General features: G+C 43.3%; 1 protein-coding gene across 1 annotated transcript; it reads left to right on the top strand.

Moving 5' to 3' along the window:
* Nucleotides 1–7,350: 7,350 nt before the first annotated feature.
* Nucleotides 7,351–8,479, top strand: LOC150012816 (uncharacterized). The gene is made up of 4 exons (XM_090275776.1): nucleotides 7,351–7,401; nucleotides 7,694–7,915; nucleotides 8,013–8,177; nucleotides 8,270–8,479. The coding sequence occupies exons 1-3, from the start codon at nucleotides 7,378–7,380 to the stop codon at nucleotides 8,136–8,138; spliced, it is 372 nt and encodes a 123-aa protein (XP_090131902.1). The 5' UTR covers nucleotides 7,351–7,377; the 3' UTR covers nucleotides 8,139–8,177; nucleotides 8,270–8,479.
* The last annotated feature ends 6,467 nt before the right edge of the window (nucleotides 8,480–14,946 follow it).

Raw genomic sequence — 14,946 nt, 5'->3', positions numbered from 1 at the left:
AAGAGAAAGCATCAACAATTTTCACTGCCTCTCCTATTTAAAAAGAAAAGCAAAAAGATTAAATAAAAATGAAATGTCAACGTAAGAAAAACCCAAACCTGTAAAGTATTTGTATAAGAGGGTTTTTTGTTTGTTTGGTTGTTTGTTTGTTTGTTTGTTTGAGCCAAACTGACAAACTATGCCGGGAGCTACATCTCAAGTGTTGTGGAAAATAACAGTTTTGCAGTTTACTTTATTCATTTGAAATTAAGAAAGAAACTTGAGGAAGATTACATGGAGTTTGGAGAAAGGAAGGCTGGGGTTGGATTACAGGATAGTTAACAAAATTATGTGCTCTCTTAAAGTTGGTTAGAGCTTATTGCAAAGGTGTGTTAACCTAGATGCACAAAAACAATATACAGGGCTTGCTTAAGTCAAAGATAAACCTTTTAATTAAAGTTATATAAGTCAGACCTGACTACCCACCATGACCTGCTTGGTTAGTAATTTATAATCAGATCACCCTCTGAGTTACTTTACAGAGAGCCCCTCATTTCATCAAGATAAAGTTCAGACAAGTCCTTATGTTCTCCCCTTTCATCAGTCAGAAAAAGTGATCAACCTACCCATGCTGAGGTGGCAACTGTCCATTGCACTTACTGAAATGTTTTGTGTCTTTTGGGTGCAATGCCTATATTGTCAGTGCCCTCAATAGGAATAAATGCAACAATATTACTGCAGTTGATTTTAACATGCTGGTACTTTTGCAAATCACCAGGTGAGATGCTTGGTAAAGACAAATCTTTGCTCCATGCTTGTTTTTACTATTTCTCCATAAACTGATTTTTTTTTTCCTCTGAGTTTCTCTGGAGTTATATCTTTGGAAGGGAACAGACAATTGCTGGTTAACCCACTAGACTAGAGCAATGCTCTGAGACATCACAGAAAGTCTAATGACGTCAATCAATCTTCGTCTTTCCTCTTTAAATTGAAATATGATTTATATATCAGAAAGTTCACCATATTAAAATATACAATCCAGTGGTTTTGTTATATTCAAAGAAAGTAGAAAAATGATTTCCAGAGGCTGACCGGGGAGGAAGAAAGGAGAATTTTACTTACTGGGCACATATGATCAGTTTTGCAAGATGAGAAGAACTCTCATGCTGGATGATGGCGGTGGGTGCACAAAGTGCGAGTGTACCTAATGCTACTGAACTGTACACTTAAAATGGTTAAAATTGCAATTTTATGTAATGCTTATTTTACTACAATTAAAAAGAAAGAGTATTAAGAAAGAAAATACAACTCTCAGTTTGGGGAAAAACTATTTGTGGACTATACGCCTCATAAATGTATAATACCAAAGATATACAAAGAACTCTTACAACTCAACAACAAAAGGACAAATTACTCAATTGAAATATGTACAAGTTATTTTAATAAATATTTCTCCAAAGAATATATGCACATAGCCAATAATATTCAACATATCATTCATTAGGAAAATGCAAATCAAATCCACAGTCAGATGTCACTTCAATCTACTGGCATGGAGAAAAATATGGACAAAAATTGTATTAGAGATGGTGTGCAGAAACCAAGATGCTCACAAGGTGCTGATGGAGAAGTAAAATGTTGTAGCTACTGTGGAAAATTGTCTGTTACTGCCTAAAGAAGTGCTACATAAGAAATTAAAGCATTCGGTCATGCAAAAAAATTCTACTCAGATCTTTATAGCTGCATCATTCATAATGGCCAAAAAAGTGAAAGCAACTCAAGTTTTCATCAATTAATGAATGGATAAAAAAATCTATGGCATTTGTGCTTTGAAACATTATTCAGCCATAAAGAGGAATGAAGTACTAATGAATGCTATAATATGAACAAACACTGAGGACATTATGCTAAGTGACAGAAACCAGCCTCAAAAAGACATACCTTTTATGGTCCTATTTCTATGAAATGTCCGAATAGACAAATCTGTAGAGACAGAGAGTATATTATGATAATGGGGGCAGGAAGAAGTTGACACTAATTGTGACTAATAAATGTGATGTTTCTTCTGGGAGTGTGGAAACATCCTGGAATTAGACAGTGGTAGTAACTGCATAACATACTGAATATACTACAAATCACCAAAATATTCCCTCAAAGATAGTGGCTTATATGTAATGAGATGTATATTTTGAGAAAAATAACACTATATATATAAACAAGAAATGGAACATAAGTATAAATCAGTCCCTGTACCATGATGGCAGGTAGTTAGGACTGAAAAGACCTTTGTGCTGTTAAGAGGGTCAGCTTGCACATGTATGTGCCAGGGTCTTGTTCCACAGGACAGGCATCTCCATTTGTGGGTGCAACTGGGAATTAGAACACTATCAGAAGGATTTCTGTAATGATGACAATGAGGATGATGACACTAATAGCTAAATAACAGGTGCCAGACACTGTTCTGAACATGTTGCAGGTGCTCCTTCATGTACTCTGCACAACAACCCTATGCTGTGGTTCACAGACTTGAGCATACACCAGAATCACCTGGAGAGCTTCTGAAAACAGAATATAGACTCTCACTTCCCTAGTTTGTGTTTCAGTGGGCTGGGCTGGGGATCCCAAATTGGCTTTTCTAACAAGTTCCCATTGATGCAGCTGCTGCTGGTCAAGAGACCCACATTGAGAACCACCACCCTAGGAGATGGGTGCTATTGTACACTCGCTTTACAGATGGGAATGGTCCCCGTTGTGGGGTGTGCAAAAATCAAGGGGGTGCCAGGTTCCTCTCCTCAGTGAAGGAGTAACGTAGGTGTGCTTTAGGCCAGCAGGGCTTAGAAAGGAAGCTGAGCTTGGGGAACTTTGTCCTCATCACTCACCCCCAGCTTTCACCACTTACTTGGCAAACTGGACTCTGGGTACCAGAAGGCACCAGGGAAAGTGAAATGTGAGCACTGACACTGTCCTCAGATAAAGCACCAAAGCTCCCCAGGGCCAGCTCTCGACGTTGATGCGGGCTTACCTAGTGTTTTGGTGAAAGGAGATAGCAGAGTAGGAATTGCAATAGTTGGCTATCTTTCTGCGAGATGTTATTTAACAGATTTTGTATAAGTAGGTGGTATAATTTCTTGATTAAATGGTCTGCTCCCATATTTCTCTGATATTTAAATATGTCTTGGACTCATTCTGCATTTGGGGCACATTTTGGTAGAAAAAGAGCCGATGCTTTCCTCAGTGCATTGCCGCCCATTCCAGAAACTAAGGGGATGCATTCTTTGGAGCAGCACCTGCCACACAGCCTGCTGTGAGGCTATTTCCTAAGGTGCAGGTGTTCATGCTACTCTGGCAATCTTCTCCAGCTGTGACCCAAGGGCAACTCTAGAACCACATATTAGATTATGTACTCAGATACCTTGAATGACTGTGTTGAAATCCATAGGGTATTATAAAAAAAAAAAAAAAAAAGAATACCTCAGTCATTTACAATACAACGTAGTTTTTAACCACCTAAGAGCTTCAGGCTTTAGTAGCATTCGTGAGAGAAGAACTTTGGTAACCTCAAAGATTTTAAAATTATATTTAAATGAACTAATTTTTAAAAATTGTGTGTGGTTGCCAGAACCATGTAATATGGAGAAGATGGTCTTTTCAACAAATGAGGCTGGGAAAGTCAAATATCCACATGCAAAAGAATGAAATTCAACCCCAACCTTACACCTATGCAAACATTTACACAAATTACAGACCCAAACATAAGAGGTAAAATTATAAAACTTTAAATGAGAACATAAAGGAAGAGCTTATTAGTAATTTTTTGTCATAGGACATTAAAAGAACAGGCAACCAAAAAATATATATTAGATATGATCAAAAAATGCTTTAATGTTAATCAAAGGTTACTATTGACTGAATAAAATGGCAACTTGCAGAATTTGAGGAAATATCTGCAAATGATCTCAGGCTGGAACCCTGTGTAATGCTGGTGGGAATGTAAAATGGCGCAGCTACTTTGAGAAACAGTAAAAAATAAACATAGCATTTTATATCCAGCAATTCATTCCACTTCTGGGTATGTACCCAAAGAATGGAAAAGAGGAACTCAAACACTTGCACAATTATGTGGATAGCAGCATTATTCAAAATAGTTCAGAGAGAATATAAGCCTTATGTCCATCCTGGAATGACCAGAGAAACAAAACATCACACATTTACACACAAAATATTATTCACTACAAAGATGAAATTTTTGACACATGCTAGAGCATACATAAACTTTGATGATATGATGTTAAGTGAAATAGCAAATCCCAAAAAACAAATATTAATGATTCTACTTCTGTGAGGTACCTGGACTAGTGAAATTCCTAGAGACAGAAAGTCAATGTGGCTGCCAGGGGTGGGGGAGGAGGAGTGCAGAGTTCCTGCTTAATGTGGAGAGACTTTCAGTTTGGATGATGCATGTTCTAAAGATGGGTGGTGGTGATGGTTGACATCAATGTGAATGCACTGTTCACTTAAAATGGTTAAAATCAATGTTTTATGTTATTTCTATAAAACCGCAGTACAAAATAAGTCTTATTGTGATTCTAGAGAGTTTGTCAATTTAATTAAAAGTTGAAAATAGTTACTAGTCTACAGGAACTGTGACTATTTTTATCGAAAGAATTGAAAGTATGCATAGAAAAAGGTGATGTGGGAAGGAACGTGATGTAAGAGTAATTATTTTTCTAAAAGGTATTTTCTATAATAAATAAACATTGTTAGGTAGTTAAAAAACAAACATGTTACTGGTTTTTATTAAAGTAATTTAATAATCTAATATTAATGCAGAAATGTATTTTCTTCAAATTTAAACTTTTCCACAAAATATCGTTTAAATGCTGATGTTAAAGGTGCATCAGAGTTAAAATCATTGAAGTAAAAGTCCGTTGGTTAGTGAAGAAGACACAAATATCATGATGCAGAGAGTGTGAGGCAAAAGCTGTTTTTCCTTTCCAACCTATCACCATTTATTAACCACATTTTACAGTAAATAACTGGGTCCTGTTCCCTTTGAGAAAGGCCAGAGAGGGACGAAGACCCCCTGCCTGGGGAAGGCCGCAAAGGAGCGCTGCAGATGCCAGCCTTCCCGGGAGACCCAGCAGGGCCGTCCCCTTTCCTGGCAGGGATCTGGGCCTTGACTGTCATGCCCCATATTTTGGGCATCGCCATTCCTCTCCAGATTCTTCCCAAACCCGGCTGCGGCCGTCCCGAAACAGTGCGCACACATGTGCCGGGGGGCTCTGCCTTCCTGCAGCCCGTCCCACAGTTCGCTGCGCAATAAAGAAGAACCACTGAACTAGATTACACTGTCCTCAGCGTTCCTGATATTTTAACCAAACACCCTAGGACTAAAAGGACACCCAGGGTTGTACTGAAAGAGCACTAGGAGCTCCCCGCAAGCTTCTGTTCCTGAAGTTAGGTATCCGGAGCGACTGGTTGATGTGGATTCCAGTGTCTCCCTGGAATCCCCCTCAGCGCTGTCCTGGGTTCTCCTAGCTAGACCTCCCCAGGTTTCACTAAGGCAGATAAGATCTGCCCAGGGACAAGCTGGGACCTCCTGAGCCTTGTCACTCACCTGGAATTCCAGCACTCGGAGGCCCCGCCCACAGGCCACCATAGCCAATGAGGTGTGGGTAAGAGATGGGGGCGGGGCGGGACAGGGTGCTCCTGGTCCTTAAACGGGTGGCTTTGGCGCCACAACCATGCATCAGAGACACCTGAATCTGCAACTGCGGACTGCCCCGGTGCAGCTGCGTCCCCCTCAGGTGAGTGATTCTCGAAGGCCCAGGTGAGGTTGGGCCACCCCATGAACCAGCCCGTCCAACAGTCTTGGGGGTCAGGATTCTAAGACTAAAGAATCACTCTATTCCATGGCTGGGCAGGACACAGCAGCCTGACCACAGCCCTTAGTGTTAACGGGCCCGCTGCTCTCTGAGCTGTTTCAGCATCTTGTGGAAGAGGATGGAGTGTGTGTGTGTGGTGCACAGGGAACTGGGCTGTGTTCCCCCTTGTCCTGCCTGCTGTGCCACTGTCCCTTGTCCCTGCACAGTGATCTGAGCCCCAGAAGAGCCTGGTCCTGCCTGGGCGTGGCAAATATGGTGCGTTTGGGGGGTAGGGGGTTTCTGAGCTCCATCATGCCAGGCGAGCACTTCCTTGGATTGGGGGAGAAGGTGGGAAAACAGATGGTAGAGGCCAAGTGTGGAGGCAGCTGAGTCCTGGCTGCAGTCCTTCCATCTTCCCCTTGGAGGGTCTTTCAGAAAGATTTCAATTCAAGAAGAGGAGGTTTGAAGGCGTAGCTCGCCCCCTGCCATAAAATAGTCAAAAAGAAAAGTGTGAAGTGCCCTCCTAACACCGAAGATCTCTGTCCCTGCTTGTTATCAAGCATCTATTAGTGAGGTTTTTCTGGGCCACCTCAGTACTTTCGGTAAATACCTGGACCATCCTTTGTACTCATTGCACCTTTATACTTCAGCGTAGCCTCAAGATTCTGATAAATAAGCTATCCTTGGGCCCTTCTCAAAACCTAAATGATCATTACACACCACTGTTTCAATACACAGAGTCCTTCTCTGGCCTATTTTCATTTCAGTGACTGAACGAAATACCTCCACTTGGCCTAATTTTCTACACACACATCCTTATCCTTTCTCCAGAGTCCTTGTATAAATACTTGAAAGGATAAATTAATTGTTTTTACCCCACTATAGTGGCTACATGACTTAGAAGAAAGCATGATAGCTTTTTATAATGATTGGTCTAATGAGAGGCTCATTCCTTCTTCTTTCCTAGGTTTTTGAAACATGAATCTTTTAATCCTCCCGACTCTCCTTTGCTTGGGAATAGTCTCGGCAGCTCCAAAAGTTGATCACAGTTTAGACGCACAATCAAACTTGTGGACGGTAACACCTGGAGCAGTATTTAACGTGGTTGGTAACATGTGAAGCTGTTCAGAAGGATCCCACAGAGTGGGTCCATGCTGTTGGGAATTTACAGCAGAGAGTAGCTTCTTGAGACCGGCTCTACCGAGGCCCTAGCTTCATGGCACCCATTAGTGACACACCAGGGCATTCATCCCTGCTGTGTGGTGCTGGAGGACAGCTCCCAGAAGTGTAAAGCCTTCCCTGACCGTGGCTTCTCTCCCTCTCTGCCTGCAAATGCACTTGGTAAACGTGAGTAAGTTTAAATACCAATCAAGATAACAGGTTATATGTTTTCCTCCAGGTTAAAGACGCAATCAACAATGCAGCAGAGACAAGCCCCAAAGTGCTTGTGAAGGAGAACCAGGAGCAAAGGGAAGAACCACAGAGCAGCAGCACTGCAATGAGTACCCCTGGTTACATAAGCCTGTGGATTAAAATGCCCAGAGGAGTATTTGGCAAGGTTGGTAACACCTGGAACTGTGGAGCGGGACCCTGAAGGGAATGTCCATGCTGTTGGGGGTTCACAGCGGAAAGTCGCTTGTTGAGGAGACTCTTACTAAGGTCATAGCCTTGTGGCTCCTGTTCTGACACAGCAGGGCATTCGTCCCTGCTGTGTGGGTGCTGGAGGACAGTTCCTATATGAATAAGGCCTTCCGTGGTCACTGTGTGTTTTCCTCTGTCTGCAAATCCACTTGGTGAGGTGGGCTGGTTTTAAATAAACTTAAAATGACAAGTTATATGTTTCCCTCTAGATTAAAGGTATAACCCGGAAAGCAGCGTTGGGGAAAATGGCCAGAGGGTTTGGAACAAAAGTTCTGGGAGGAAGCAAAGCGTCACAGATCTTCGGGAAAACTGGCAAAAACATTGGAAAACAAGTTCTGGGAGACATTGTCTATGGAATTGGAAAGGAGATTCTGGGAGGAAAGGAAACACAAGAGAGCTTGACCATATCAAATGATGACTTTGATAACACGGTGAGTGAGGCGTGCTCAATATTTAATACTCCCTCTTATCACTACTTTACCAAAATAATATATTGCATTACAACATTCTGTTTACTTTCTCTTGAAGCCCACTGACGAATTTGAGGAAGAAAGCATATTGACTCCAGAAACCAGAGCACAAAATGGGGAGAGTACCTTTATAGGGACCCTCTCATCTGTGGATTCTGAAGAAGGCCATGCAACCCTGCAATGAGGAAATAGCTGTTTGGACCTGCTGCCCAAGAATTTCACAGTATGACAACCCTGCTCACACCCAGAACCTGGCCCTGAGATAAAAAATTGACATTAAAATCCCCACCCTAATTTCTGGCTTTGATTTTCCAGGAGCCCCTTTGAAAATCACCACTTAAATTGGAGCCCTAGAAAAGTCAATGTCCTTCAGCCAGCCACCTTGAAGCAACAGGTCCTTGCTACCCTGCTGTCTCTATCCTGCTGCCTGTGACCTGGGATGGAGGGCTGCCCCTCCCCCAGCACTTGGTGCTTCTCCCCTTTCACTCCCCCCAATTCTGGGATCTGTAAGAAATAAATCTTGTAACTTTGCTTTCCTTGTGTGAGTGACTTCAATGGGACTTCAAGGAAAAAAACCCAGGGTTTTCACTTCTCCAAAGTGGGACCTGAGATGCTGAGAAAGCCACCTACTGACCCCGTGTGTCTGACATGTGGCTCCTCACCCAGAAGGTCACACCCTGCATTTCCTTAAATGTGTGCAGGGCCCCAGCACACTCTTGTGAATGAACAGGTATGACAACATGCAGCCCCTCTCTCTCCAGGGGTGAAGCCAGAAGGAAACTGGCGTTATTCTGCCATAGAAATGAGAAAACCCTGCCATTTGTGACAGCATGGAGTAACCTGAAGGCATTACGCTAAGGGGATTAAGTCAGCAGAGCAAGACCAGTCCTGTATGATCTCTCCCATGTGTGAAATCCAACTAACACACCAACAAGCTCAGAGAATAAGAAATCAGACTTGTGGTTACCAAGGTGCAGGTGGGGACAGGGAAGAGGAGGAAGGTGGTCACAGGTACAACTTCCAGGTGCAAGATGAGTCTGGGTGAGGGATGTGATGTCCAATGTGACACTGTAACTCCCACTGTTGTACGATGTGTAGGGAAGTCATGAAGGGGTAAATCCTGAGAGATCTCATCCCAGGAGAAAAATACTTTTCTTTATTCTATCTTGTTTCTATTTTCATTTTTATTTTTTGTATCTATATGAAAAGATCTATGGTGGCTGAATCTATTATGGTAATCATTTCACAATATATGAAAAGTAAACCATTATGCTTTAACGGCTTAAACTTATATAGTCATGTGTGTCAGTTACTTCTCAATAAAACTGGTACAAAGTAACAATTTTTAAATTGAAACTGTGTCCTTTGCAGGGTAGACTGCTGAGCAAGATACAGTTAGTCATCGTAGACTGAGCACTTATTCATTAGTTTTCTTGGTCAGTGAGGTTCTTGTCGAGCTGTTAGTGCAACTGGTGCCCTTGAAGGACTGAAATTCTGCAAAAGTGGCAAACTTACTTTACCGAGTGAGCAGAGCCTGGAGGACCCTCATGATCTCCTGGCAAAGAAGGCTGCTAGGGTACCTCATGGATAAGGACATTGGAGACCTGGACTCAGAGCTACGCTATCCATACCCTGCATGGTAAACAGAACTTCTTCTCTCACCATTCCAGCTCTGCTTCTGGAATATAAACACTTCTAAAAAAGATACCATATTTAGAAATCTCATTTTAGGTTGTAGAATCTGTACTGGCAAACTGTCAAAAGTGCCATTAAAATTTATTACCTGGCAGTTTTCTGTTTCAATGGTCACCATATAGCTGTTCTTACTTCTATGTCATGTGAAGATGTGCATTATATTCTACGTATCATTCACATTTCTCCAGAGTGAATAGTTTCTCATTGAATAGACAACAGCTAATTCTTTTATATCAAAACAAATATAGCTTTTCCCTCCTGGGATGATTTAGAGAAAAGCTGACGTAGAAATCTTGAAGCATCAACCTGTCTTGAACTCCTGTTTCACATGAGGTGGGTGGTAGTAATCAAATGTCTTCCCCTTTACCTGTGAAAGGATGAGTCCTGCAAATATGGTCCTCAGTGTTCTGTTGCCAACAACATTGGCGTCAGTGATAGTGCCCGTTCTCTCTGTGGGTAGAGATGCAAGCCAGGCCACTTCCAGCTCTCGAAAGAAGGTCCACACTGTTCTCTGCAGAAATTTAGTCAGAAACATTGGAAACCACCAGGACGTTCTTGGTATGTAGAATCCAATGCAGAGTTGTTAAGTGTGTGGACTTAGCATAGCTGTGTATTTGTGCATGTAACATCTGTGCCTTATGTTTCCATTTGGCATTACTTGAAAATTACCTCCATGATTTTAAGGCTTTCAGTACAACATGGGGTTAAGGATGCCAACCACCCTTGCAGTAGGAAATTTGTGTGTATAATTTTAACTCTCCCAAATCTACACTAAAAGCCTACTCATGGTGGAAAAGAAGCCTTACCTCTAAAATAAATTGAAATAAATTGTGACTTAACACAGAGTCTATATGTCATATGTAGTTTAATACTGTGTTCCTACAATAAGGTAACGGGATGAAAGAAATTTTATTAGGGAAATTGTAAGGAAAACAAAATACATTTGCAGTGAGCTGAGAGTCAACAGTAAATATGGTTAGGCATAGAGTCTAGAGGTATACGCATAGGCTGTAACTAAGTGGGTTATTTGCTTGGTTGTCCTATAGCTCACGGACAAATACTAAGAAAGCAAGTTAGTCATTTCTGAAGACCTTCCTATAAAGTCAGTTCCAGAAGAAACGTTTAGAATTACACTATGCTTGTGATAACACAAATATGCAGCTAGTTATGTGCAAATAATTGGTAGATTAAAAAAATAGCTAGGGTCAACAGATGTCTGGTTTCTGATTTCTGCTTTAAGAAAATGTCAATGATGCACATCTGAGACATTTTACAGAATCCTCGTTCATCATCCCCACACCTCTTGTTCTCACAATATGACTGTAAATTGCTGATACACTGGCTCTTGGTCAAACACAAGGAGATAACTGTAGGATCTCAAGAAGAATATCTGAGTGTGGGTTCCAGAATAAATAAATGTCTTTAAGGAAATTATGGCCACCTCCTGACACTCAGAAGTCTAGCTGCACAAAATGTTACCTGAAACTGAAAAAGTATAGATTTACTCCTCAGTTTTCCTAAAATCCCTGCCTTACTCTCCATCTGTATAAAAAGTCCACACTTTTCCTTTTTGAGGGAAGATGCACTGAGGAAATCTGGTTCTCCGGTCTTTTTGCTTTGGGCAAAATATTAACCTTTCTCTGTCTCCAAGCACCTGTGACTCCGTGTTTGACTTATTACCATATCTGGCACACAAACCTATTTGTGATTCAGTAAAAACAATATTAATAGAAAATAATTTCACTACAAATAAAACCCACAGTTCAAATCCTTTTTGTTCAAGGATCAAATGTGTATTTAAATGGCTACTAATCTGATCGGGTATAGCTTTGTTGATACAAGATTTGTCCAAACCTGCACAGAATTATTATAAAAGTTTATTGGCGCCAATCTTATGGCATATGCCAGGTAGCAAGACCTCAAACGCTGTGGAGAAGAACAGCTTTGCAGATTCTTCTGTGCATTAGGGCTTAAGGAGGGACCATAAGGAAGAGCACATGGAGATGGGAGAATCAGGGTGGGGATGTGATCAGAGAATAGCAACAACCGTGTGCTCTCTTTGAGGGTGGGCAGCTTTAGAAGGAGGGGTCAGAAAGGGGGCGTTCACAGGTGTGTTAACCTAGATGCACAGCAACAAGGGCAGCGCTTGTTTGAGACAAAGATATACCTTAGCTAAAGAAGTTATAGGCCTGCCCAATAGGACTTTGTGACCAGGTCACCTTTAAGGACACTCTCCACAGAGTCTAATGGGGGAATGAATATATGTTCCTTGCCCCCTTTCACACTGACCCCTTTCCCACCACAGGGAGGCCCGGTGCTGGCTTAGAGGTCTGGTTCCTCAGAACCGGATTCTGCTTCCCCTCCTTTTCCCAGCCCAGCCTGCCCTGCCCGCGGGAGAACCACACTCACAGACACCCCAGTCTCACGTCTGCCTTCAGCCACACCACAGAGACGGGGTGAGACACGCACAGAAACATATTTCAAGGAATGAGCCAGAGTTTAGGTAACACCATAGTCCCAGTTCTTTACTCCCCAAGTGGTGTTACTGCCGTGAGAGCCGGACCATAGATTGAATGTTGTGCTCCTTTTCCAAAGAAGTCGATGTTCTCCCATCTTCAGCGGTAGCCAGGAGCAAACTCAGTGTCTTCCTTCCCCCACCCACGTTCCCCACTCTCTGCCCCCAAACCACACTCTGAATTGGAGAGCACACACTTAGCTGGATGGAGCCGCCTCCCCGAAACACCAGTCTGAGCCCCACACAGTGGTTTGCTTCGCCATCTGGTGGTGAAGCGTGAGAAGACGCCGACCAGCAAGCTGGGGAGAGATTCCAGAGACTTCCTGGTGTATCTCCTACATCAAATTCTGTTGCGTTCTGATTCTTCAAGGTTCTTAGTGAGAAGGACGAGGGATCATCCTGCAGCAAGAAGGTAGGAAGTTGCAGCTCTCAGGGCAGTTGTGAGTTTGCTACATGAGCTTGCTTGGTCACTAGTGGGAAACGTTAACAGTGGCTCAGCTGAAAGAAGTCAGCAGTAAGGCAGCGTCCCGCAGGTTTTAGGGCTGAAAGCAGTGGTCCGTCAGGTCCGAGGTCACCCTGAGATGGAAAGTCTGGCACTCACCTGTGAACTGCTCTTGCAAGGGTCAGGTTCAGTGAGGTTATTCACACAGACACCCTCCATTGAGCTTCCCACAGGAGTCAGGTGCTGGGGACATTGTTTCTTCATTCAAATTGTCCCCTAGACTAAAGAGGAGAGCGTCACACAATTTTACTGCAGTCTGAGTGGGTAACATTGGAGAATCTCGAGTGGTCTGAGCCTGCTGGGGTGGAAACTTCCAGCAGAGACCACAGCAAGATAAGTCTCATGGGATATATGGAGTTATCAAATGAAAGCAGAAGGGCATCCTGGGTAGGGTAGAAGGGAGATCATCAGGCTGCCTGTCACAGCTCCAATGAGTCCTTGCTAATGATCCAGGGTGTGGGATGGGGATGGGGGTGACAATGTGGCCGGCTCACATGTAAGGCTGGGACGGAGCCAGGGTGACATGACTGGCGGTTCCTCGCTCTGCCAAACTGAAGGTAGGTTCTCTGAGCTCACAGAGCACCTTTCCAACATTGTCCCATTAGAAGCACTCATTTTATGTTTGATATCAGTGTTCACATATCTGTATGTGACCAAGATCATGGATCTTGAGCAGGTCTAGACCGTTTTGTCCCCAGCAATGTGAGGTTCTCCATAATTATTTGTTTGTATGAGTGAGTGAATGAATGAATGAACCCAGTGTTGTGGAGACTCCTGCTTCTGCTGGTAGGACTGAGAGAGAAGAAAGTGGAAGGTTATCCTGTCTCCCAGCCCCTCCTTAGCAGTTGGTTTTGCACCTGTTGGTGCCATCTTCTGGTCACCTTGTGCATCACAGTGTCCTAAAGACACCAGGCCCCTCCCCACAGAGCAGAGCTTGCTTCAGGCCAGTCTAACATGGCAGCCCACTTTCACTTTTTTTTTAAAATTGAACTTATTGGAGTGACATTGGTAGGTTTCAAATGTACAGTTCCAGAATACATCATCTGTATATGTATTGTGTGTTCACCACCCAAAGTCCAGTCTCCTTCCATCACCACTTATCCCCCTTTACTCTTGTCTGTGTCTATCAGGTTTTCCCTTTGCTTAATCCCTTCACTTTTTTTGCTCAGCTCCTAACCCCCTTTCCTCTGACAGCCGTCAGTCTGTTCTATGGATTTATGAGTCTGTTTCTATTTTGTTTGTTAGTTTATTTTGTTCATGAGATTCGGATGTAAGTGAAAACACATGGTAATTCTTTTTCTCTGACTGGCTTATGCACTTAGCATAATACTCTCCAGGTCCATCCATGCTGTTGCAAACGGTAAGATTTCCTCCATTTTAAATTTATCTTTTCACAGGAATTATCCATCTAATTCATTGTGCATCATTGTGCATCAAATCACTAATCCACAGAAACAAAAAGCAGATCAGTGGTTGCCAGGGGCTGGCCACAGCGGGGAGTGATTGCTGATGGGGGCAGGGTTTCCTTTTGGGTGATGAAATGCTCTGGAACTGATAGCAGGGTGCAGGGTGTTTTTCCAACACGAATAATTTCCTAAGAGCCTCTGAATCATACTTAAATGGTTAAAATGGTGAAAGTACATTCCGTGCACTCTACAGGAATTTTTTAAGCATGTAAGAAGGACATAACGAAATGTGTGCAACCTTGGTAAAATGCACAGACAGAGAAGGATGCAGCCACGGTTTGTGAACGGTGAGAGAAGCAGAGCAGTTTGCTCCGAGCCTGCCCTTTTCCTGCGGCTAACATGCTGTCCTTCCTCCGTGTTAGGATACTCACCCAGGACTCTTCATGCAACAGCCAGGACCCACACAGAACCTCCAGCCGGGAATCCATCTGAAGCCATGGGACCACTGGGGTCGGGAAAGCACCCTGGTGGCACCTGTCAAGTGCCGGCTGCTGAGGAGCTTCTTCAGAAGATGCCGCCCGACTGTCCTCCCCCAACTCCACCAACTCCCGCCTTCACCCCCGCTCCCAAGCCTGCAAGGAGGCGCCTCCACCCTGGCCCTGTATCTACATGGTGCTTACTTTTGTGCCCTTGCTTTGAGGTTGGAATGCAGGGGTGGCTTTGTTCTGCTTGCTGGATCCTGAGGCTGCACACTGTCCCTCTGGTCACGAGGAAAGGGCCTCACTGAATCACAGCCACAGACACGAAGGTCCACACTCACACATGTACTAACAGCAGGATTAATTCTGTGTGCTCTACTCGGGACTCTGTCCCT

This window comes from Furipterus horrens, unplaced genomic scaffold (genome assembly GCF_987537825.1).
Source record: "Furipterus horrens unplaced genomic scaffold, mFurHor1.1.pri manual_scaffold_4, whole genome shotgun sequence".
NCBI lineage: Eukaryota > Metazoa > Chordata > Mammalia > Chiroptera > Furipteridae > Furipterus > Furipterus horrens.
The sequence above is the reverse complement of the archived record's forward strand: the minus strand, read 5'-3'. Positions and strand labels throughout refer to the sequence as shown.

What these genes read in the sequence shown, in the direction of transcription:
- LOC150012816 (XM_090275776.1), top strand. Translation starts at nt 7,378, where the DNA reads ATGCCCAGAGGAGTATTTGGCAAG. An exon ending in CCAGAGGAGTATTTGGCAAG is followed by an intron (nt 7,402 to 7,693) that starts GTTGGTAACACC and finishes GTTTCCCTCTAG; the next exon opens with ATTAAAGGTATAACCCGGAA. An exon ending in ATGATGACTTTGATAACACG is followed by an intron (nt 7,916 to 8,012) that starts GTGAGTGAGGCG and finishes TTTCTCTTGAAG; the next exon opens with CCCACTGACGAATTTGAGGA.